The following is a 22,632-nucleotide window of genomic DNA, read 5'->3' on the forward strand; positions in this document are numbered from 1 at the left end:
GACTTAATTCATGATGATGACTGCTAGCTAAGATTGTGAAAGTAAGTCGACATGATCAGTCCAATCAAAGCTACAGAACATATAAGTGATTTGATGTCATTTCTGTGGCCAATGACCTTGAGCCTTCTTGGAAGGGCACTTCTAATGTGGCAGCACCCAAAGGGCTCACATTCTTGATGTCTACCCTTACTAAAGGCGGGTGTCGTAGTGTCCCCATGAGTGACAGAATACTGATTCAATCACGGTGCAATGCTGAGCCAATCACTGTGCAATGCTCCTATTTTCTGCTGGCCTGCCCCACCACCACAGAAAGCACTGAGCTAGGCTGGAACACCTGTATTTTGGAGCTGATTGTTTGTATGCGGCTTTATTAACTCAATTATATATTCCTTTTTTGACATTGTTTGCAAACTGATATATGACACATATTAATGCCAAAATAACATGCCAAACAGGCAAGCCCCCTCCAAAAAATACATAAACATATATTTTTCAAAAAGCCCCACCTGCCCTGTATGAAAAGGCCACCACTGGTCTGTGGAGAGATAGGCAATAAAAATTCCCACAAAAAGTTAGCCAATAGCCAATAAAAATGTGTCTACAGAGATAGCCAATAGCCAATACAAATGTGTCTGTAGAGATAACTAATAGCCAATAAAAAGGGTTGCATGCACATGCAGCACAGCATATTTAATAATTAGTAGCTCTATCAAACATGTCAGTCACTTTTTTCTCTCTCTTTCTTTCTTTCTTTCTGTCTGTACAAGGGTAGAGTAGTATGGTCCCAGCTGTTGTCTGTCCTCCGTAGCTCTCCCAGAGGAGGCTCCCAGGTAGAACCATGCCGCTGCCACATGCCCCAACCCCAGGATCTGTGCTCCACATTGCAAACTACAGATTAGCAGCATGAGACACAATGGGCAAAACACACTCATACAAGCTGTTATCATAGCAACAGTCTGTTCAGAAAGTGACAACGGCAAGGATGTTTTGCGTCATGTTTGCGCCTAAATGCATTATGATCTCGTTCAGTCAGCAATGTTGAGATGGCAAGTTGTGAAGGGACAATTCATATGTACAATGCTGAAGGCACAGCATGAACAGGCACAACAGGAGTATGTGTACCTTGCCATTTAAGCTCTCTGTCCTCAATGCAAGGTCCAATCAATGTGCCAAGGCACATGTACTGGCACATTGATATCCCCTTGATTTGAGGACAGTTGTGCCTGTCAGATGCTTGCCACTGTGCTGTGAATTTTACATATGAATTGGCCCTTCACAACCTGCCATTTCAACATGGCTGGGACATAATGGTTAGTGTAGAGGGTAAACTGGTATTTTGTGAGTGATACCTCAATTGCTTGCTGTTTGTCAGTAGCTAGGTGACATCCAATTGGTGACACATTTTAATGCAAATATTCTCAAATCTGCATAAATAAAATATGCGCATTTTCCCACCAGAGATGTGTTTCCATTAAATTGACCTGTTGTCTATAAAAGTATGTGCTTGATGACATGGTCCACATAAAAATGACTTTTGCGGTTCAATTCAAATGTACTGAATTAAACATATAAGTTAACTGGGTTTCCATCGCGTTTTCAGCTACATTGATGGTTTTGTCATAAAACATTTAGCATTATATAGCTAATGTTTCTATTCTGGTATTGACATGTGGGCTCTAGACAACAGTTTGCAGATGCAGTGCATGTGTAGCCAACATGTTGAGATTATTATGGACAAAGATTCGTTTTATTTGTCAAATGGCAGCCAAGCATCGATCATCATAAGAACCTCGATATTTATTGGAAAGGTGCATCAAGCTCATCACTGCACGTTCACCACTCTGTGAAGTTCATCATAATGTATTTAATCTGTAGCCTAATGAAGGGCATGCTTTCCCAAATCCTAGTGGGAGAACCATACATGTCATCCCGTGACTCAAAACGTACTTTGATTTTATCAAAATCGTTTGATTTGTCAACATTTGGAAAGTTTACAGACAAATGTGCTGTTTCCATCAGGCCTGTCATAATTTGTTTTATTCCACATACTGGAAACCTAATTAGCTGTCTTGACAGTACTGTAGCAAAATGCATCGTGTTCTGTGGTACAGGCTACCACCCTCTGGATAAATTCTGAACTGCATTGTAGTTGGTTTCCATCTCACTTAAAAATATTTAGGTAGCCTATTCTTAGAAGACTTCAAGTCATTTCTAAAACTTTGTTACATTGTAAATAATAATTTCAGGTAAACAGCTGAAAAGCTATTGCTATAAATCGATTAGCCCTAATGCTGTCCAATCGCGACTTGTGTTTTTATGACGTACAATCAAGGTATGAAAAATGGCGGCCTTGTGTAGTGAGTTTGGCGATTTAGTTCAAATAAAAAAACAGCTGATCTCTGTGATATCGCTTTGTAAAGAAAGAGGACTTGTACATAGCGTGAAATGGTAAGAAGCTCTATTCTTGATGTTATGATCATTGTATTTATTTCAGTGAAGAATAGCTTCAGTTGGTGAACTCATAGTTGTTAGCTTGCTAATGCTAACGATTAACTTGCAAGTTTTGTCAAATCTTGCCTATTTTTTTTCAGACCGGTTCAGGCTTTTATTTTCTTAATACGGGTTCATATTGAAGTTGATAAAACATTGCGTTAACTACGTCAGTGATATCACCGATGGTTGTGTGACATTTTTATTTTAGGGCTTCAGAGTTGGCATTTGCCTTGGACCCCCTTCCCAAGAATGAATTACCTCCATCGGCAACTTTTACTGAGGTTTGTGGCTAAAGATAATGTTTTCCTTGTTAATGAGTGATATGAGTGATATGTACAATCGCTGTTACCTCTCTGTCATCCTGGTTGTAGGAGGATGCTCAGGACCTGGATGCTCTTGGCCTGGCCAAGTCCTACTTTGACCTGAAAGAGTATGACCGTGCTGCCTACTTCCTTCGCGGCTGCCGCAGCCAGAAAGCATACTTCCTGTACATGTACTCTCGCTATCTGGTGAGATGGTGTTTCAGCATTCACAGCAACATCACCTCTAGAAATCTAGTTGTCACAATGGGAATAGAGACAATACAATTGTCCTGAATACTTGCAACTCCTCAATGGGGGCCATCCAATGTAGCCTGTCATTTAAGGGATGTTGTCAAATTCTGACACTCATCTGTTTCCAGTCTGGAGAAAAGAAGAAAGATGATGAGACTGTGGACAGCTTGGGTGAGGAGCTAAGCTTTCTTTGACACCAAAATCAAATGGTGTCTCAAGACAGAGTTCAATGTCTTGATTGGTTGTTTTTGCCTGCTGTGATTGGCTGCAGGGCCTCTGGAGAAAGGTCAGGTGCGTAACGAGGCTCTGCGGGAGCTGAGGGTGGAGCTGAGTAAGAAGCACAGTGCTGGAGAGCTGGACGGATTCACTCTGTACCTGTAAGCACCTCGCACTATCACACACACTCAAATCAAAATAAAATGTTATTTGTCACATGTGCTGACCTTACAGTGAAATGCTTACTTTACAAGCCCTTAACCAACAATGCTTTAAAAATTAAAATAAGTGTTAAGTAAAATTAAAATGAAAGTAACCAATAATTAAAGAGCAGCAGTAAAATAACAAGGGAGGCTATATACAGGGGGTACCAGTACAGAGTCAATGTGCAGGGGCACCGGTTAGTTGAGGTAATATGCACATGTAGGTAGAGTTAAAGTGACTATGCATAGATTATAAACAGAGAGTAGCAGCAGAGTAAAAGAGGGGTCTGGTTAGACCTTTGATTAGCTGTTCAGGGGTCTTATGGCTTGAGGTGTAGAAGCTGTTAAGAAGCCTTTTGGAGTGGTACCGCTTGCCGTGCGGTAGGAGAGAGAACAGCCTGACTAGGGTGGCTGGAGTCTTTAGGGCCTTCCTTCCTCTGACACTGCATGATATTAAGGTCCTGGATGGCAGGAAGCTTGGCCCCAGTGATGTACTGGGCTGTAGACACAACCCTCTGTAGTGGCTTGCAGTCGGAGGCCGAGTAGTTTCCATACCAGGCAGTGATGCAACCCGTCAGGATGCTCTCGATGGTGCAGCTGAGGATCTGAGGACCCATATACAACCTTTTCAGTCCCCTGAGGGGGAATAGGCCTTGTCGTGCCCTCTTCACAACTGTCTTAGTGTGTTTGGACCATGATAGTTTGTTGGTGATGTGAACACCAAGGAACTTGAAACTCTCAACCTGCTCCACTACTATGTGCTCGGTCCTCTTTTTCCTGTAGTCCACAATCATCTCCTTTGTCTTGATCACATTGAGGGAGAGGTTGTTGTCCTGGCACCACACGACCAGGTCTCTGACGACCTCCCCCATATACGTGTACAGTGAGTCTTTAACCTCACAAACCTGCGCGTGTGTGCAGGTATGGGGTGGTTCTGCGGAAGCTGGATCTACTGAAGGAGGCGGTAGATGTGTTTGTGGAGGCGACCCATGCCCTACCTCTACACTGGGGAGCGTGGCTGGAGCTCTGTAACCTCATCACCAACATTGACATGGTAATACTCACACACACAACTCATACAGATAATTTCTCCTCTGTACCCACTACAGTGGTTCCCAGATCTACTGGACTACATTACATGTCAATGAACTTATAGAATATTACAATGATATACTTGTGGCTCCTCTTGTCAGCTGAAGTCCCTGTCTCTGCCAGACTGCTGGATCAGAGACTTCTTCATAGCCCACATGTACACAGAGCTGCAGATGATCAAAGAGGCCCTGCAGAAATACCAGAGTCTGATTGAGTCCGGCTTCTCCAAGAGCACGTATATCGTCTCACAGATTGCTGTGGCCTACCACAACATCCGAGGTCTGTCAAGTCGATAAAGTAATATGAAGAAACATTCTGCTAGGTATTTTCTTTCCTCTATTCAGTTTCACACCTACGCTTTTCTTTGTCATAGATATTGACCAGGCTCTGGCTCTGTTCAATGAGTTGCGGGAGCAGGATCCCTTTCGCATTGAGAACATGGACACGTTCTCCAACCTGCTATACGTCCGTGTGAGACCCCACTTAATTGACTGTCTCCATCTGTCGGGCTCTGTCTTTATGAACATGTCTGACTGTCTGTTGTGTTTCCACAGAGCATGAAGCCAGAGCTCAGCTACCTGGCCCACAACCTGGTGGAGATAGACAAGTACAGGGTAGAAACCTGCTGTGTCATCGGTAAGGACTCTTCTCAAGTCAAAGCCGGACATAAACCCCCAGAACTCTTTACTATGTTCAGTAATCACAGACAGACCTTTCAAAACTTAAGAAGTACAACCAACTCTACCTACAAGTGATATGTTATGTTTCTAATGAGTGCATTCTGTCTGTCCTGTGTGTAGGGAACTACTACAGCCTGCGGTCGCAGCATGAAAAGGCAGCCCTGTACTTCCAGAGGGCTCTGAAGCTGAACCCTCGCTGCCTGGGGGCCTGGACTCTGATGGGCCACGAGTACATGGAGATGAAGAACACTTCCGCTGCCATCCAGGCCTACAGGTCAGACTGACACTCCACTATGGCCCGCTGCCCCAGGCCTACAGGTCAGACTGACACTCCACTATGGCCCGCTGCCCCAGGCCTACAGGTCAGACTGACACTCCACTATGGCCCGCTGCCCCAGGCCTACAGGTCAGACTGACACTCCACTATGGCCCGCTGCCATCCAGGCCTACAGGTCAGACTGACACTCCACTATGGCCCGCTGCCCCAGGCCTACAGGTCAGACTGACACTCCACTATGGCCCGCTGCCCCAGGCCTACAGGTCAGACTGACACTCCACTATGGCCCGCTGCCCCAGGCCTACAGGTCAGACTGACACTCCACTATGGCCCGCTGCCCCAGGCCTACAGGTCAGACTGACACTCCACTATGGCCCGCTGCCCCAGGCCTACAGGTCAGACTGACACTCCACTATGGCCCGCTGCCCCAGGCCTACAGGTCAGACTGACACTCCACTATGGCCCGCTGCCCCAGGCCTACAGGTCAGACTGACACTCCACTATGGCCCGCTGCCATCCAGGCCTACAGGTCAGACTGACACTCCACTATGGCCCGCTGCCATCCAGGCCTACAGGTCAGACTGACACTCCACTATGGCCCGCTGCCCCAGGCCTACAGGTCAGACTGACACTCCACTATGGCCCGCTGCCCCAGGCCTACAGGTCAGACTGACACTCCACTATGGCCCGCTGCCACAGGCCTACAGGTCAGACTGACACTCCACTATGGCCCGCTGCCCCAGGCCTACAGGTCAGACTGACACTCCACTATGGCCCGCTGCCCCAGGCCTACAGGTCAGACTGACACTCCACTATGGCCCGCTGCCATCCAGGCCTACAGGTCAGACTGACACTCCACTATGGCCCCCTGCCCCAGGCCTACAGGTCAGACTGACACTCCACTATGGCCCGCTGCCATCCAGGCCTACAGGTCAGACTGACACTCCACTATGGCCCGCTGCCATCCAGGCCTACAGGTCAGACTGACACTCCACTATGGCCCGCTGCCCCAGGCCTACAGGTCAGACTGACACTCCACTATGGCCCGCTGCCCCAGGCCTACAGGTCAGACTGACACTCCACTATGGCCCGCTGCCCCAGGCCTACAGGTCAGACTGACACTCCACTATGGCCCGCTGCCATCCAGGCCTACAGGTCAGACTGACACTCCACTATGGCCCGCTGCCCCAGGCCTACAGGTCAGACTGACACTCCACTATGGCCCGCTGCCCCAGGCCTACAGGTCAGACTGACACTCCACTATGGCCCGCTGCCCCAGGCCTACAGGTCAGACTGACACTCCACTATGGCCCGCTGCCCCAGGCCTACAGGTCAGACTGACACTCCACTATGGCCCGCTGCCCCAGGCCTACAGGTCAGACTGACACTCCACTATGGCCCGCTGCCCCAGGCCTACAGGTCAGACTGACACTCCACTATGGCCCGCTGCCCCAGGCCTACAGGTCAGACTGACACTCCACTATGGCCCGCTGCCATCCAGGCCTACAGGTCAGACTGACACTCCACTATGGCCCGCTGCCATCCAGGCCTACAGGTCAGACTGACACTCCACTATGGCCCGCTGCCATCCAGGCCTACAGGTCAGACTGACACTCCACTATGGCCCGCTGCCATCCAGGCCTACAGGTCAGACTGACACTCCACTATGGCCCGCTGCCCCAGGCCTACAGATCAGACTGACACTCCACTATGGCCCGTTGCCATCCAGGCCTACAGGTCAGACTGACACTCCACTATGGCCCGCTGCCCCAGGCCTACAGGTCAGACTGACACTCCACTATGGCCCGCTGCCCCAGGCCTACAGGTCAGACTGACACTCCACTATGGCCCGCTGCCCCAGGCCTACAGGTTAGACTGACACTCCACTATGGCCCGCTGCCCCAGGCCTACAGGTCAGACTGACACTCCACTATGGCCCGCTGCCCCAGGCCTACAGGTCAGACTGACACTCCACTATGGCCCGCTGCCCCAGGCCTACAGGTTAGACTGACACTCCACTATGGCCCGCTGCCCCAGGCCTACAGGTTAGACTGACACTCCACTATGGCCCGCTGCCCCAGGCCTACAGGTTAGACTGACACTCCACTATGGCCCGCTGCCCCAGGCCTACAGGTCAGACTGACACTCCATTATGGCATGGCTTAGAGCTGGGACAATAAACCCAAAAATTATGGATACTGACCGACCCAGTGATTTATCGTGGACATTTTACTGATATCGATAGTAACGATAAGTTGTTTTTACTTGAAATGTGAAGTTTGCTAGGGCTATTTCAAACAATTTATAGCTACAACATTCAAAATAGTAGATGTTTTAAGGGAAATATAAATAAATAACTGGTGCACACCACACTGGTATTCCTGATTCTATGGGTCAGAGCGTTGTGCTCCATGGTTTTCTATTTCTGTGTATGTTTTCTTTGTTGATCAGGCACGCTATAGAGGTGAACAAACGAGACTACCGTGCCTGGTATGGCCTGGGACAGACCTATGAGATCCTCAAGATGCCATTCTATTGTCTTTACTACTATCGAAAGGCCCACCAGCTCAGGTGTGTGTTTGAGTAAAAACCAAGGTAGAGGGTTCTGTTGTCAGTGGGTGCTTGGTATCGTGTAGTAAAGTCTATTACCAAATCTTTACATACTTTACATACTGTGAATGACATGTCACTGTGGCCCTCAGGCCCAATGACTCTCGTATGCTGGTTGCTTTGGGAGAGAGCTACGAGAAACTCTCACAGCACGTCGAGGCAAAGAAGGTTAGCAACAGCAGCATTCTCTCTGCCATTATTTTTTAATTTTCCTGTAGATTTGAATGTAATATTTGAACCACTGCTGTGATCTGTCATTAAGTTCTATTCTTCCTTTTTGTCCAGTGTTACTGGAGGGCGTACTCTGTGGGGGACGTGGAGAGAATGGCTCTACTGAAACTGGCAAAGTATGGACATCAGAGCATGTATATGTGTGGTTCACTTAATAGTGTGTTGAGACTTTTATATTCCCTAATACATATGTATGTTGACAGACTTCACGAGCAGCTTAATGAGTCTGACGATGCGGCCCAGTGTTACATCATCTACATCCAAGACATCTTCTTCTGTGGGGTGAGCAACCCAACGGTCCTCTGTGTGTGTAATATATATATATATAAATAAACAAACAAACAAACAAACAAACAATGGGGCAAAAAAGTATTTAGTCAGCCACCTATTGTGCAAGTTCTCCCACTTAAAAAGATGAGAGAGGCCTGTAATTTTCATCATAGGTACACTTCAACTATGACAGACAAAATTAGAAAACAAAATCCAGAAAATCACATTGTAGGATTTTTAATGAATTTATTTGCAAATTATGGTGGAAAATAAGTATTTGGTCAATAACAAAAGTTTATCTCAATACTTTGTTGTATACCCTTTGTTGGCAATGACAGAGGTCTTCACAAGGTTTTCACACACTGTTGCTGGTATTTTGGCCCATTCCTCCATGCAAATCTCCCCTAGAGCAGTGATGTTTTGTGGCTGTTGCTGGGCAACGCAGACTTTCAACTCCCTCCAAAGATTTTCTATGGGGTTGAGATCTGGAGACTGGCTAGGCCACTCCAGGACCTTGAAATGCTTCTTACGAAGCCACTCCTTCGTTGCCCGGGCGGTGTGTTTGGGATCATTGTCATGCTGAAAGACCCAGCCACGTTTCATCTTCAATGCCCTTGCTGATGGAAGGAGGTTTTCACTCAAAATCTCACGATACATGGCCCCATTCATTCTTTCCTTTACACGGATCAGTCGTCCTGGTCCCTTTGCAGAAAAACAGCCCCAAAGCATGATGTTTCCACCCCCATGCTTCATAGTAGGTATGGTGTTCTTTGGATGCAACTCAGCATTCTTTGTCCTCCAAACACGACGAGTTGAGTTTTTACCAAAAATAAAAGAAAATGCTCTCTAGCCAACTTCAGACGGGCCTGGACATCTACTGGCTTAAGCAGGGGGACACGTCTGGCACTGCAGGATTTGAGTCCCTGGCGGAGTAGTGTGTTACTGATGGTAGGCTTTGTTACTTTGGTCCCAGCTCTCTGCAGGTCATTCACTAGGTCTCCCAGTGTGGTTCTTGGATTTTTGCTCACCGTTCTTGTGATCATTTTGACCCCACGGCGTGAGATCTTGCGTGGAGCCCCAGATCGAGGGAGATTATCAGTGGTCTTGTATGTCTTCCATTTCCTAATAATTGCTCCCACAGTTGATTTCTTCAAACCAAGCTGCTTACCTATTGCAGATTCAGTCTTTCCAGCCTGGTGCAGGTCTACAATTTTGTTTCTGGTGTCCTTTGACAGCTCTTTGGTCTTGGACATAGTGGAGTTTGGAGTGTGACTGTTTGAGGTTGTGGACAGGTGTCTTTTATACCGATAACAAGTTCAAACAGGTGCCATTAATACAGGTAACGAGTGGAGGACAGAGGAGCCTCTTAAAGAAGAAGTTACAGGTCTGTGAGAGCCAGAAATCTTGCTTGTTTGTAGGTGACCAAATACTTATTTTTCACAATAACTTGCAAATAAATTCATTTAAAAATCGTTAAAAAAAAGAAATCTAATTTTGTCTGTCATACTTGAAGTGTACCTATGATGAAAATTACAGGCCTCTCTCATCTTTTTAAGTGGGAGAACTTGCACAATTGGTGGCTGACTAAATACTTTTTTGCCCCACTGTATATATACTATATTATATATTTTTTAAATCAAACATGCATTACCAGTCAAAAGTTTGGACACAGCTACTCATTCAAGGGTTTTTCTTTATTTTTATGATTTTCTACATTGTAGAATAATAATGAATCAAGTAGTAACCAAAAAAGTATTAAACAAATCAAAATATTTAATATTCTTCAATGTAGCCTTGATGACAGCTTTGCACACTCTTGGCATTCTCTCAACCAGCTTCATGAGGAATGCTTTTCCAATAGTCTTGAAGGAGTTCCTACATATGCTGAGCACTTGTTGACTGCTTTTCTGTAACTCTGCGGTCCAACTCATCCCAAACCATCTCAATTGTGTTGTGATCGGGTGATTGGACACCAGGTCATCTGATGCAGCACTCCATCACTCTTCTTATTGGTCAAATAGTCCTTACACAGCCTGGAGGTGTGTTTTGGGTCATTGTCCTGTTGAAAAACTAATTATAGTCCCACTAAGCGCAAACCAGATGGGATGGTGTATTGCTGCAGAATACTGTGGTAGCCATGCTGGTTAAGTGTGCCTTGAATTCTAAATAAATCACAGACAGTATCACCAGCAAAGCACCATCACACCTCCTCCTTCATGCTTCATGGTGGGAACCACCCATGCGGAGATCATCCGTTCGTTCACCTACTCTGCTTCTCACAAAAGTTGTTTCACCAAAAATCGCACATTTGGACTTATCAGACCAAAGGACAGATTTACACCAGTCTAATGTCCACTGCTCGTGTTTCTTGGCCCAAGCAAGTCTCTTCTTATTATTGGTGTCCTTTAGTAGTGGTTTCTTTGCAGCAAATCGACCATGAAGGCCTGATTCATGCAGTCTCCTATGAACAGTTGATGTTGAGATGTGTCTGTTACTTGAACTCTGTGAAGCATTTATTTGGGCTGCAATTTCTGAGGCTAGTAACTAATTAACTTATCCTCTGCAGCAGAGGTAACTCTGTGTCTTCCTTTCCTGTGGCGGTCCTCATGAAAGACAGATTCATCATAGCGCTTGATGGTTTTTGTGACTGCACTTGAAGAAACTTTAAAAGTTCTTGAACTTTTCTGGATTGACTGACCTTCATGTCTTAATGATGGACTGTAGTCTCTCTTTGCTTATTTGAGCTGTTCTTGCCATAATTTGGACTTGGTCTTTTACCAAACACTTTTTGGGTTACTACATGATTCCATATGTGTAATTTTTTACATTTTGATGTCTTCACTATTTTTCTACAATGCAGAAAATAGTCGAAATAAACCCTTGAATGAGTAGGTGTGTCCAAACTTCCGACTGGTACTGTGACATTTCATTTTGTTTGCATTGTGTTATTAGGAGGGTATTGTGTGTAGATTGATGAAAAAACGATTGAATCAATTTTAGAATAAGGCTGTAACGTAACAAAGTGGAAAAAGTCAAGGGGTCTAAGTACTTTCCGAATGCATTCTGTTTTACAGTTTAAAAATGAAAGGACTTTATGTATTTAGTCACCCCGTTTGAAGTTGTCATAAGTATTTGGACAAATTCACTTATAGTGTGTTCAGAATGGTATTTGGTCACATTCCTAGAATGCAATGGCTACATTATATTAAACTAGAGGCTCTACAAGCTTGTTGGATGCATTTTCACTTTGTTTTGGATTATGTTGTACCCACTAGAAATTAATGGCAAAAATGTATTGTCATTTCGGAGTAACTTTTATTGTAAATAAGAATAGAATGTTTTTGAACACTTCTACATTTTAATGTGGTTACTACCAGGATTGTGGATAATCATGAATGAATTGTGAGAAAGTCAGAGACATAAATATCATACCCCCAAGAAAAACATCCCGTTATTGGTTACGGTGATAGGTTGGCATGTTTCGGGGGCATTATCTTTGCAGCTGTAGCCAGGTTTGTGCGTGATGACGTAGTGTACATAAAAATGACTTTTGCGGTTACATTTTAATGTACCGAATAATTTACAACTCTGATGGTTTTGTCACACAAAATGTTGCGTTTATATAGCCCACTCTGTGCCCACTCTGGTCTTGGCATGTTGCGCTCTAGCCAACAACTCACAAAGTAGGGTAGGCTACCGACATGATGAGATTTTAATGGGAAAAAAAAGAGTGAGATTATTTGTCAGACAGCAGCAGACATGATCATCATGTCACCAGAATAAGACCCTCTATTTGCCGAAAAGGAGCATTAAGCTCCTCACGGTGCACTTTCACCACCCTGTGAAGTTTTATAAGTAATTTCATCTGGAATCTAATAAACGTTGTGCTTTCCGGGGTCATAGTGGGAGGATCACACTCCATATTACGTGACAGACACACAAAGATCCCTCCTTGTCTAGTGTCTTTTAATTTTCCCGACATTTTGCTGTTTCCATCAGGCCTGTCATGACCCTTTATTTTTATCAGACAGAGTTCACGCTCATAAAGGTTGGATGGAAACCTGGTCAGTAACTTTCTCACTCATCATGATTATCCGTAATCATGGTAGCATCCACGTTGTAACAAATAACATTTTATTTGAAGTGTTGAGAAACATATTTTATTCTTATTTAGAATAAAAGTTACTCCAAAATGACACATTATTTACCATTCATTTCTTTTGGGCACATCATAATCAAAAACAATGCATCCAAGTTTGTCGTCACAAGCTTAATGTAGTCATTGTGTGCTAGTTATATGGGACCAAATCTGAACTTCTGACAATTTTATTCACAATAGGTGAATTTGTCCAAATATTTATGCCTTCAAATAGGGCAACTAGATACATATTTTACTGTTTAGAAATTAAAGTACTTTGTATGAAAATACCCTCAAATAAAAGGTAAATCCAAAATGCTGGATTATTGAGCCAAATTGTTATGTGGGTTATTGTATAGGCATAGGTATGTTTTTACCATTCAGTCAGTCTCTAGGACCAGTCCCGGCACAGCTGGGGGCATATTCATTACGCCGATTCTGTCGCATAACGTTTATTCAAACTGAGACCTACCTGACTTTGTTCAATGGTAACTCGTTTTGCTCAGTTTGCTTCCGTTTTGGTTCTTCAACTGAAAACGGTTTCCATAATGAATATGCACCTGGAGTTAGTGAAAAGTTAGTGCATATGTGCTTACAGGAGCAGCTGGAGCATGCAGAGGTGAGCACGGCCCTGCGTTACCTTGGCCAGTACTACTTCAAGAACAAACTTTATGAGGAGGCTTCACTGTGTGCCCAACGCTGCTGTGACTACAATGACGTAAGCACGTCCTCCAGTTGAATGTTGTTCATGGGAAAAAGTGTCCATCTTATCAAAATATCTACATACACTGCTTGTCCGGTACTGTTGTCCGACCAGATGTATTTCTGGTGTCCCTCTACAGGCTCGTGAGGAAGGCAAGGCTCTACTCAGACAGATCTCCCAGGTCAGAGACCATATGGAGGCCTCTAACACCACCCCTGTTAGGAGGGTGTCTCCCCTCGATCTGTCCTCCTTCTCTCCCTGACACACCACCCTACTGGCTAGCTGAAAGCTCTGGGACAATCTGCCTTATCCTGTTGGTTCCATATACAGTTATGGTGAATTAGTACTTAATGCCATATTGAGGGAGACTGAATGTCTACCTCTATACATAATGTAAATATTTTCTGTGTATGTGTACATGTCGGTGCAGCAGTTGCCACCCTGCTTTTGAATATGAAAGAATTCTGAACCACTGAGTCATTAAATTAGTGGAAACTGCATGCTAATGTTACTTAGAATAAATTCATTAAAAATAAAGTGTACAAGATTTTATTATAAATTTTACTGTTGCACCAAAGTATATTGAAAGACTGGACAAACATTGAAAGCAAAACCTTTACATTAGAGAATGCAATGTAAATGTCTAATAGTAACAACTCTTAAAGCACTTTAGCAGGAGGTAATATGTGCATCAGTCCTCATTCAACCAGAATCTTGTAGCATTGTGTTTAATACTCAGGTATACCAGAGTCCACTACAAAAACAACTTTTGCATTCCTAAGGAAGACAGCTTAGCAGTGCAGATACTGTAGTAACACTTGAAATAAAGTCATTTAAAAAACAATTGCAAAATAGTACAGATTTACAATTGGTTTGCATAGCAGTAGAGGATAAAGTCAGCACTTGGTAACCCTGTACCTGCCAGAGGGGCCGGGACTTGGGGGAGGGGACTGTTGGCGGGAGCGAAGGATCCGTGAGTAGGGTGTGGTTTGAGGTTCACGGGGGCGTCCCTGTTGTCCGTTTCGTGACGGGGTGTGTTGTGGGAAAAGGGAGCGGAAGAAGTGTCGTTTCTCTGGCGGCTGGTTCTCAGCGTTGCCTGCTGCCCCACAGCCCCTCTTCTGACAGGAGCCAGGAGTAGCAGAGGCCGAGCCACAGGGGGGCATCTGACCCATCTGGGCCAGGGTCTCCGCCTTCCTCCTCAGGTCAGCCTTGACCAGCAGCAGGCCGTTCTGTAGCTCTACCAGGGTCTGGTCCTGAGGGAGAGGAGTGGACAGGGTGAGGGGTGGACTGGGGGCCTACGAAGTCTACATGCTTTTTCAAAGTGACAGAAACACCAACTAGTAGCAGCCCTGCCTAGGATCACTAAGAACAAAGTGTCCCCCTCCCTTGCCTAGGAATGAAGTCCTATTGAATTCTATAGAGGTGTACCTGTTTGGCCAGTGTGTGGTCTGCAGTGGTGAGCGCATGGCGCAGCCTCTCCCCACCAGTGTTACGGCAGCATGCCCTCTCTCCAGACTGCAGGTTCAGACCCAGCCTCTGCAGGTCCAGACGCAACTGACGCAGGTTCTGCAGCAGAGGCACAAACATGTTAAAATCCCAGCAATGGTTATAGTGTTTAATACAAAAAGGTATGGGGATAATGTGAGAGGAGACTACGCCCACTAGCTGGAGTACCGACCCTCTGGCCCTCCCCCAGCTTGCGGTCGGCAGCATTGGTCAGGGCGTCGGAGTGCTCTGGTGGTGTGAGCTGCCCCTGGACACGCCTCAGTTCTGGAAGAGAGTTACAGTTATAAAGACCCATGTCATTTACCAATCATCTAGACATCCCTCTTTCCCACACTCCCGATTGTCCTGGTCCTCCCTCTCCTCTTACCTTGTGTTTTCTCCAGCAGCTCGGCACGACACTGGTCCAGCTCAGCCCTCACTCTGCTCAGCTCTCCTGTGGTTGTGGAGGCCAGGCGCTGGGAGCGACGGGGCGTGGGGCCCTCAGCCTCTCCTCCCAGGGCTAGGGGTGGGAAGAGGGGGAGTGGGGCTGGCTCTGCTAGGGACACACCTCCCTTTTTCTCCAGGGCTGCAGTCAGTGCCTCAATCTGTTCATCACGCTCCTAGGATGGGAGGGAAGGTGGAAAGGAATCAACCATCTGTAGCATATAAAACTCTATTCTAAACCCACTGAAAAAGACACTAACTTAATCTACAGACTGCCCTATCCCTCACCTCTATTTCCTGGTTGTAGTATCTCTTGAGGCTTTTCTGCAGGTTGTTGATCTTGTCCTCAAACCTCTCCTCCATCAGAGCCTTCTCTGTCTCCAGGGTCTGGCTGAAGTCCTTCTCCATGCCAGAGATGACCTCCATCATCTCAGAGAACACCTGCTCTCTGACGGTGGCCTCCAGCACCTCCTTCTCTTCCCGCTGCCTCTGCACCTCCCTCTTCAGTACCTCGATGGCCCGCAGCAGAGCCTGAACACAGCACAGACCCAGTCAGTCACCGAGGTCCAACACACACAAGTTGACATTTCATTCAGTGGGACGTAGGACATACATCTGAATCAAACATGGTGATGTCCCCATCTTCATCGCTGTCCTCGTCTTCCTCAATCAGAGTGCTGTCATTGGAGTGAGACCGGGGCTCCCGCAGCAGGGACAGGATGTAGGCCACTCGGGTTTTAGTGGACGGCCCATGGACCAGCTGAGAGAGGAGACGGACGACAGAGGTCACAACCACTGAATATTTCTCTGAAACCAAGGCTGTATTATTAACTGCAAGGTGAGAGCTGTTTGTACCTGTGTGGCGATGGCAGAGAACTTGAGGGCCTGTAGGGTCTCGTCGTAGGTGGAGGCACAGGGGTTGATGTTGACCACCATGCTGGAGCGCCCGCGGCCGCAGAAGAAGCCCTGAAGAACCCGTGTCAGTTTACTGTCTCTGAACGGCACCACCTGAGGGGGTCGCGACCTGTAGGGACAGGAGAACGTGTCATCTGGACAGTACAATGCTGGGATGCATTTCATTTACCAGCATGTGATGAATTCCTCTTGTTTAGATGTGTGTGTGGCCTACTTGTTGTTCTGGTTGTGCCTCAGAGCAGCGATACAGCGGCCCAGGGTGTGGAGGGAGGTGTTGATATTGTTGGCCTCCTTCATCCTCTCCTCGTTGCGCTGGTCCTTACAACGCTCTGAGCCAGCCAGGTCACAGACAGACAGCCTAGTGGGACAGAATCACTTGTCCTAATGCCAGGTCACAGACAGACAGCCTAGTGGGACAGAATCACTACTACCACCACCAACAACAAGGTCAGATCAGAACACTCAGGATAAGACAGTGGGTTGGAGAATGAGAAGCCTGGATGGGACGTACTCGCTGATGCGTGTGGCCTGGCCCTGGTTAGCCTCTGGGTGGACGTGCAGGATCCGGGTGGAGAAGATGCTGTGGCTGCGGCTGGAGTTTTGGTTGAGGTGAGTGCTGGCAAAGCTCTGGTTCCTCCGGCCAGCCCTGAGCACTCTCCAAGCCTCCTCTGCACTGCGGACCTGCACCCAGGTGAGATCTGCACAACACAAAAACAAAGGTCAGTAATGTGAATAAACTACAATGAAAAACATTAAGACTATCTACATATTAGATGTTTTCTTAGTGAATGCTTGTTACCCTTGACGTAAGGGTTCCCCTGCTTGTCATCACTCAGCCGCAGGATGGCCCTCTTCTTAGGCTGCAGGCAGGGCAGAGCCTCAAGCAGGTCGTACAGGAACTCATTGTAGATCTCATAGAAGGACACCCACACAGAGAACTGAACCCCCTCCTCCAGCTCCTCCCCTCCGCTGTGAGACAGGCTGTCTGGCTCCAGACATACACTGTCAGAGTCTGCTGGGAGACAAGGGCGTGTTGAGCAGTGACCATGCAACTTCCAGGATTATACTCTACATACTACCAATGCCTATATAATAAAGGAGCTGTGTAAATGCTGTATAACTCTAGACTTGGCTTCAGGGTCCACCAGGCGTCAGAGAGCAGAGTCATGTTACAGTCTGAATGCCCTCACCCTCTAGCTGGGTGGCGATGTGGCTGGTTATGGAGTGTCCACCGATGCCGCTGTCCCAGGTACTAGTGCCGCCTCTCATCCGAGAAGTCATGTCATCCTCCTGTGATAGAGACACGGGGAGAGGAACGTGGCATCGTGACTTAGTTGACAAATGATTCCAGAGTGATTTGTGCTCCTGTTTCCCTCACCTCTTTGAGTAGAGCGTCTCTGCGGATCTCCTCAGCCCGGACCTCACCGGCATCCAGCTGGCGTACCTCCTGGTGGAGGACAGGCTTGAGGTCCATGGCCCCGTAGAGGCGGCCCTGCAACTTCCTGAACAAAGACACCAAGGCCCGGGGCAGGAGGCCTGCCTCACGACCCACTCCTACAGGGGAAAGGTCACGTCAGTACTTTGTGGTATCTATCTCCACTGTATATTTAACAAACAGCTAAACCAAGATAGTGGAAATGTCTAGCTTTCTGTAGTTACTTGGTGACAACCAATACTATCTCACCCTGAATGGTGTAGGTCTTGCCAGAGTTGGTGACACCATATGTGTAGAGGAGCCGACTCTCTCCACGAAGCACGTCTCTCACCATCTCCTTCATGGTGCTCTCGAAGAAGTCCTGCTGTTTGGTCTCTGGACCAAAGATCTAGAGGTACATATGAAAAGACATCTGTGATCTGTGTATATTATAATGTACGTGTCATAGTAGTCTTCTCTCAGGTCTTGTGTGAAGGTGAAACTGTTTACCTGTGAGAAGCTGAACTTGTGCATGCTCTGGGCGACTCCCCTCTCTGCACTCTTCATGTTCTGGGAGTCTTTGGGGGCTTTGAGCATCAGGCTCTCTTTGTTTTGCACACACACACAGCCCTGAAATGAGAAGAGGGGAAATAACACCCGTCTCACAAGTACTTCAAAGTTGACATGGAGAATAGGATGGGACGATAATATAATGGAATTTAGAGTGCAGATTGTACCTGTTCCTCTCCCCTTTCCTTCTCTCCCTCAGTCAGTGGGCGGATACGCAGAAACACCTTCACTTTGTCAGTGTTCCCCTCACCACCGCTGCCTTGTCTGATCACCCCAGGCTTTGCCAATGCTTTCTGAATATTGGAGGAAAGAAAGTGGTGATAGTACAGTTCTGTGATGAACAGCAGTGTTGAACATTTTCGTACTATAGGCCTATCACTGATCCCCCTGTGTAAATCCGCTACACACTTAAAGTTCCAATGGAAATCTGTTTTGGCGCAAAATGTTTATGAATGAACAAATGACAAGCAAAAAATGTCATACAGGATTGATAGGTCAGTTAGAGGGAGTAGTCCCTAAGCCAACAGCTTGTGTAACATCTGACCAGAATAAAGCATTCACGTTTTTGTGAAATAAAGCACTTGTGAAAAACACTTGTGACTTTAGAAAGGCAGGGCAGGATGGACATAGGTCTGTTGGCCGGGGTTGGGGTAGCCACGAGGAAAGCATAGCCAGCCTAGAGAAATGCATATTGACATTTTCGATCATCATGGATTTGTTGGTGGTGACTAGCCTCAGTGCAGTGGGCAGCTGGGAGGAGGTGCTCTTGTTCTCCATGGACTTGAGTGTCCCAAAACTTTTTGGAGTTAGAGCTACAGGATGCACATTTCTGTTTGAAAAAGCTAACCTTTGCTTTCCTGACTTCCCTGAACAGTTGCATATCGTGGGGACTATTCGATGCTATTGCAGTCCGCAACAGGATGTTTTTGTGCTGGTCAAGGGCAGTCAGGTCTGGAGTGAACCAAGGGCTATATCTGTTCTTAGTTCTACATTTTTAGAAAGGGGCATGCTTATTTAAGATGGTGAGGAAATTACTTTTAAAGAACGACCAGGCATCCTCGACTGACGGGATGAGGTCAATATCCTTCCAGGATCCCCGGGCCAGGTCGATTAGAAAGGCCTGCTCGCAGAAGTGTTTTAGGGAGCGTTTGACCGCGGACCCATTACGGATGCAGGCAATGAGGCAGTGATCGCTGAGATCCTTATTGAAAACAGCAGAGGTATATTTGGAGGGCAAGTTGGTCAGGATAATATCTATGAGGGTGCCCATGTTTACGGATTTAGGGTTGTACCTGGTGGGTTCCTTGATAATTTGTGTGTGATTGAGGGCATCTAGTTTAGATTGTAGGACTGCTGGGGAGTTAAGCATATCCCAGTTTAAGTCACCTAACAGAACGAACTCTTGACAATAGATGGGTGGCAAGCAATTCATATGGTGTCTAGGACACAGCTGGGAGCTGAGGGGGGGTCTATAACAGGCGGCAACAGTGAGAGATTTATTTCTGGAGAGATACATTTTTCAAATTAGAAGCTCGAACTGTTTGGGCATAGACCTGGAAAGTATGACAACTTTGCAAGCTCTCTCTGCAGTAGATTGCAACTCCTCCCCCTTTGGCAGTTTTATCTTGACGGAAAATGTTGTAGTTGGGTATGGAAATCTCTGAATTTTTGGTGGCCTTCCTAAGCCAGGATCCAGACATGGCAAGGACATCAGGGTTGGCGGAGTGTGCTAAAGCAGTGAGTAAAACAAACTTAGGGAAGAGGCTTCTGATAACATGCATGAAACCAAGGCATTTTTGATTACAGAAGTCAACAAATGAGAGTGCCTGGGGTCATGCAGGGCCTGGGTTTACCTCCACATCACACGACATACAGAGGAGGAGTAGGATGAGGGTACGGCTAAAGGCTAGCAAAACTGGTTGTCTAGTGCGTTGGGGACAGAGAATAAAAGGATCAGATTTCTGGGGGTGGTAGAATAGATTCAGGGAATAATGTGCAGACAGGGGTATGGTGGGGTGCGGGTACAGTGGAGGTAAGCCCAGGCACTGAGTGATAAGAGGTTGCATCTCTGGACACGCTGGTTATACTAAGCGAGGTCACTGCATGTGTGGAAGGTGGGACAAAAGAGATATCTAAGGCATGTATAGTGATACTAGGGGCTCTGCAGTAAACTAAAAACAATTATAATTATCCTATTAATATTACATTCACTGATAAACAAGTACTGGTAGGCCTGTAATAAAGGAACCTTAAATATGTGTCTCGAGTGCAGAGTGTTACGAGTTATGTCAGAGCTAAGGCCTCACCTCTCTGATGGATGGCCGAGGTTCTAGTCCAGGGGAGATTATGGAGATCTCAGGCAGAGTCACTTCGTTCAGTCGTTGTCCTACTAGGCCACCGATGTCAGCTGCCGTGGATTCAAACACAGCCATGCCCCCCTCCTCCTCGTCAGACAGGACTCCACACGGAGATGCCATAGACAACGCCATAACCTTTTGGGTGACTGAATTGAGATTCTGGTGATCACAGAGCTGTCAAGAGTGAGTGAAATCTACATCAACACGTTTTCCAGGTTTACTAAAATAACTTTCATATGTAGAAAAGGGAGGAAGGGAAGCGCTGCTAAGGTACACAGTAGGTTTTGGTAGACAGAAGGAGCTCTTTGGTAAAAGGGGTAAATTGGTAATCAAAAAGAAAGGAGGACCAAGGCACTTAATGTAATTAAAATGCCTTTATTTGTAAGGCATTTTCAATGGAAATATTCAACTGGTCTAGCATGTTCAATGGAAACATTGAACATGCCATACAAATAAAGGCATTTGAATTCATTATATGAAGAGTGCCTTGGTCCTCCTTTTTGACATCTTTCATATGTATTTGACATTTTAGTCATTTAAAAACTTACAGTAATGATTGCATACATTGTAAGCATTTTTTCGTACTAGTCCCCCATGGGAATCTAACCCACAACCCTGGCGCGTTATGCTCTACTAACTGAGTTACAAACATAGTCCCGTGTATCTTGTTACATGTAGGCAAGGGAACCTTGGATGACTCGAGGGGCTAAAAGTCAAGTTTGCTGGTCTGCAAAAGACTGGTGTTTATTCTAGAGGGTTAACTAGCCCAGTTTGGTTTTCAGATCTAAAAGTGGTTTAAAGTCAAAAGTCCCACCTCACGTATTAGATTGAGACACTTCCATGCCTCAATCCCAAATTAAAATTATGCCATTACTGATATTTTTAGACATCTGAATACATTAGCTACAGGGCTGCTGCTGCAGTGTTGAAAACGTGGCCAAAACTTTTGAACCAACATAAAGCAATCCATTGGCTGGCTTGGTGATTGGCAGGTACACGCAAACAGACCTGACTGCTTTGTTTCGCTAAACTGCCCCGGTAACTAACAGTTACCTAGCAAATAGTTTTGGAATTTAAAATGTGTTGAATGTAATTTGCAAAAGAAAATACATTTGTAATGCGCTTTTCATTGTACAATAATAATCTCAAATGCACTAGCGTTACCTAGCAAGCGCTGATTAACGTTAGCAAAAACAAGATAATTTAACTGGCTAACGTTCGCCATTTATCTAGCAAAGGTATTTCGCTTCAGGTAACGTTAGTTTCATCAAGTGAATGCTCTAATTCTAAAGTAAATCAAATTACCTCGTCAGTCGCGGTGAGTTATCTTCGTAAATGCAACCCCCCCAAAAACGACCCTTTTAAACAGAAACAACTTGCTCTATCTAGCCATGAAATGCTACCTGACGATGCCCCTTGTTTTGTGCATAGACACTTCCCTCAAGGCGTCCACTGAATCAACCAATTCAAACATCGCGCTTCACGTGCACAACCAATCACAGGATAAAGGTTACACAGACGCCGCACAGACATCGACCAATAGGAAGATCGTAGCTACAGACACATTACTAGATGAATGCGAATTTAGAAAGTGTTTATTTGATCATTTGAATGTTTTAGCTAGTTACGTGTGTGTTATTTTATATCTACAAATGTTCTACTACTGTTATCTAGCAAAATGCCATTGCATGGACCCTAGCCCTGGATTAAACATTATCCGGTTCCAGTCCAGGATGAGGTTTACATTTTGTTTAGTAAAAAATTATAGAACTAATCTGTTATCTGTAGTTTGGTCTGTTCGGGGTCCGGGAAACTAGCCCTATACATCTATGGGGGGAACTGCTGACAAACCAGTGACTGTAATTACAGAGCAAGCATACTGTGAGTACAGGGATGGGATTATCCCATTTCTGCCACAAGAGTAGCGATTCAGGTTTGAGCAGAAAACTTGAACCAGGCAGGCAGCATCCCTGTTGGCAA

At 46.0% G+C, this 22,632-nt stretch overlaps 2 protein-coding genes across 5 annotated transcripts; one reads left to right on the plus strand and one right to left on the minus strand.

The window, feature by feature from the left end:
- Positions 1-2,068: 2,068 nt before the first annotated feature.
- LOC110509426 (cell division cycle protein 23 homolog) lies at positions 2,069-13,999 on the plus strand. Of its 2 annotated transcripts, none has more exons than XM_036967540.1 (16): positions 2,069-2,448; positions 2,702-2,774; positions 2,865-3,002; positions 3,176-3,218; positions 3,319-3,424; positions 4,388-4,520; positions 4,660-4,837; positions 4,932-5,029; positions 5,113-5,194; positions 5,359-5,512; positions 7,967-8,086; positions 8,218-8,293; positions 8,411-8,472; positions 8,560-8,638; positions 13,342-13,482; positions 13,607-13,999. In XM_036967540.1, the coding sequence occupies exons 1-16, from the start codon at positions 2,342-2,344 to the stop codon at positions 13,727-13,729; spliced, it is 1,713 nt and encodes a 570-aa protein (XP_036823435.1). In that variant the 5' UTR covers positions 2,069-2,341; the 3' UTR covers positions 13,730-13,999. The 2 variants fall into 2 exon arrangements, with proteins under 2 accessions (XP_036823435.1, XP_036823436.1); XM_036967541.1 differs by having other exon boundaries at positions 2,078-2,448; positions 13,363-13,482.
- A 1-nt stretch (position 14,000) lies between these two features.
- On the minus strand, positions 14,001-22,135 carry kif20a (kinesin family member 20A). Of its 3 annotated transcripts, none has more exons than XM_021591439.2 (17): positions 21,958-22,135; positions 20,602-20,826; positions 18,463-18,588; positions 18,236-18,355; positions 17,996-18,134; positions 17,690-17,865; positions 17,502-17,601; positions 17,111-17,323; positions 16,823-17,009; positions 16,526-16,669; positions 16,252-16,420; positions 16,010-16,156; positions 15,685-15,927; positions 15,341-15,572; positions 15,146-15,237; positions 14,896-15,033; positions 14,001-14,720 (listed from the first exon to the last, which is right to left on the minus strand). In XM_021591439.2, exons 2-17 carry the CDS (start codon positions 20,782-20,784, stop codon positions 14,364-14,366), a joined length of 2,766 nt encoding a protein of 921 aa, XP_021447114.2. In that variant the 5' UTR covers positions 20,785-20,826; positions 21,958-22,135; the 3' UTR covers positions 14,001-14,363. The 3 variants fall into 3 exon arrangements, with proteins under 3 accessions (XP_021447114.2, XP_021447115.2, XP_021447116.2); XM_021591440.2 differs by having other exon boundaries at positions 20,602-20,811; positions 21,958-22,116; XM_021591441.2 differs by having other exon boundaries at positions 20,602-20,798; positions 21,958-22,115.
- Between the last annotated feature and the right edge of the window lie 497 nt (positions 22,136-22,632).

Source organism: Oncorhynchus mykiss, chromosome Y (assembly GCF_013265735.2).
Source record: "Oncorhynchus mykiss isolate Arlee chromosome Y, USDA_OmykA_1.1, whole genome shotgun sequence".
NCBI lineage: Eukaryota > Metazoa > Chordata > Actinopteri > Salmoniformes > Salmonidae > Oncorhynchus > Oncorhynchus mykiss.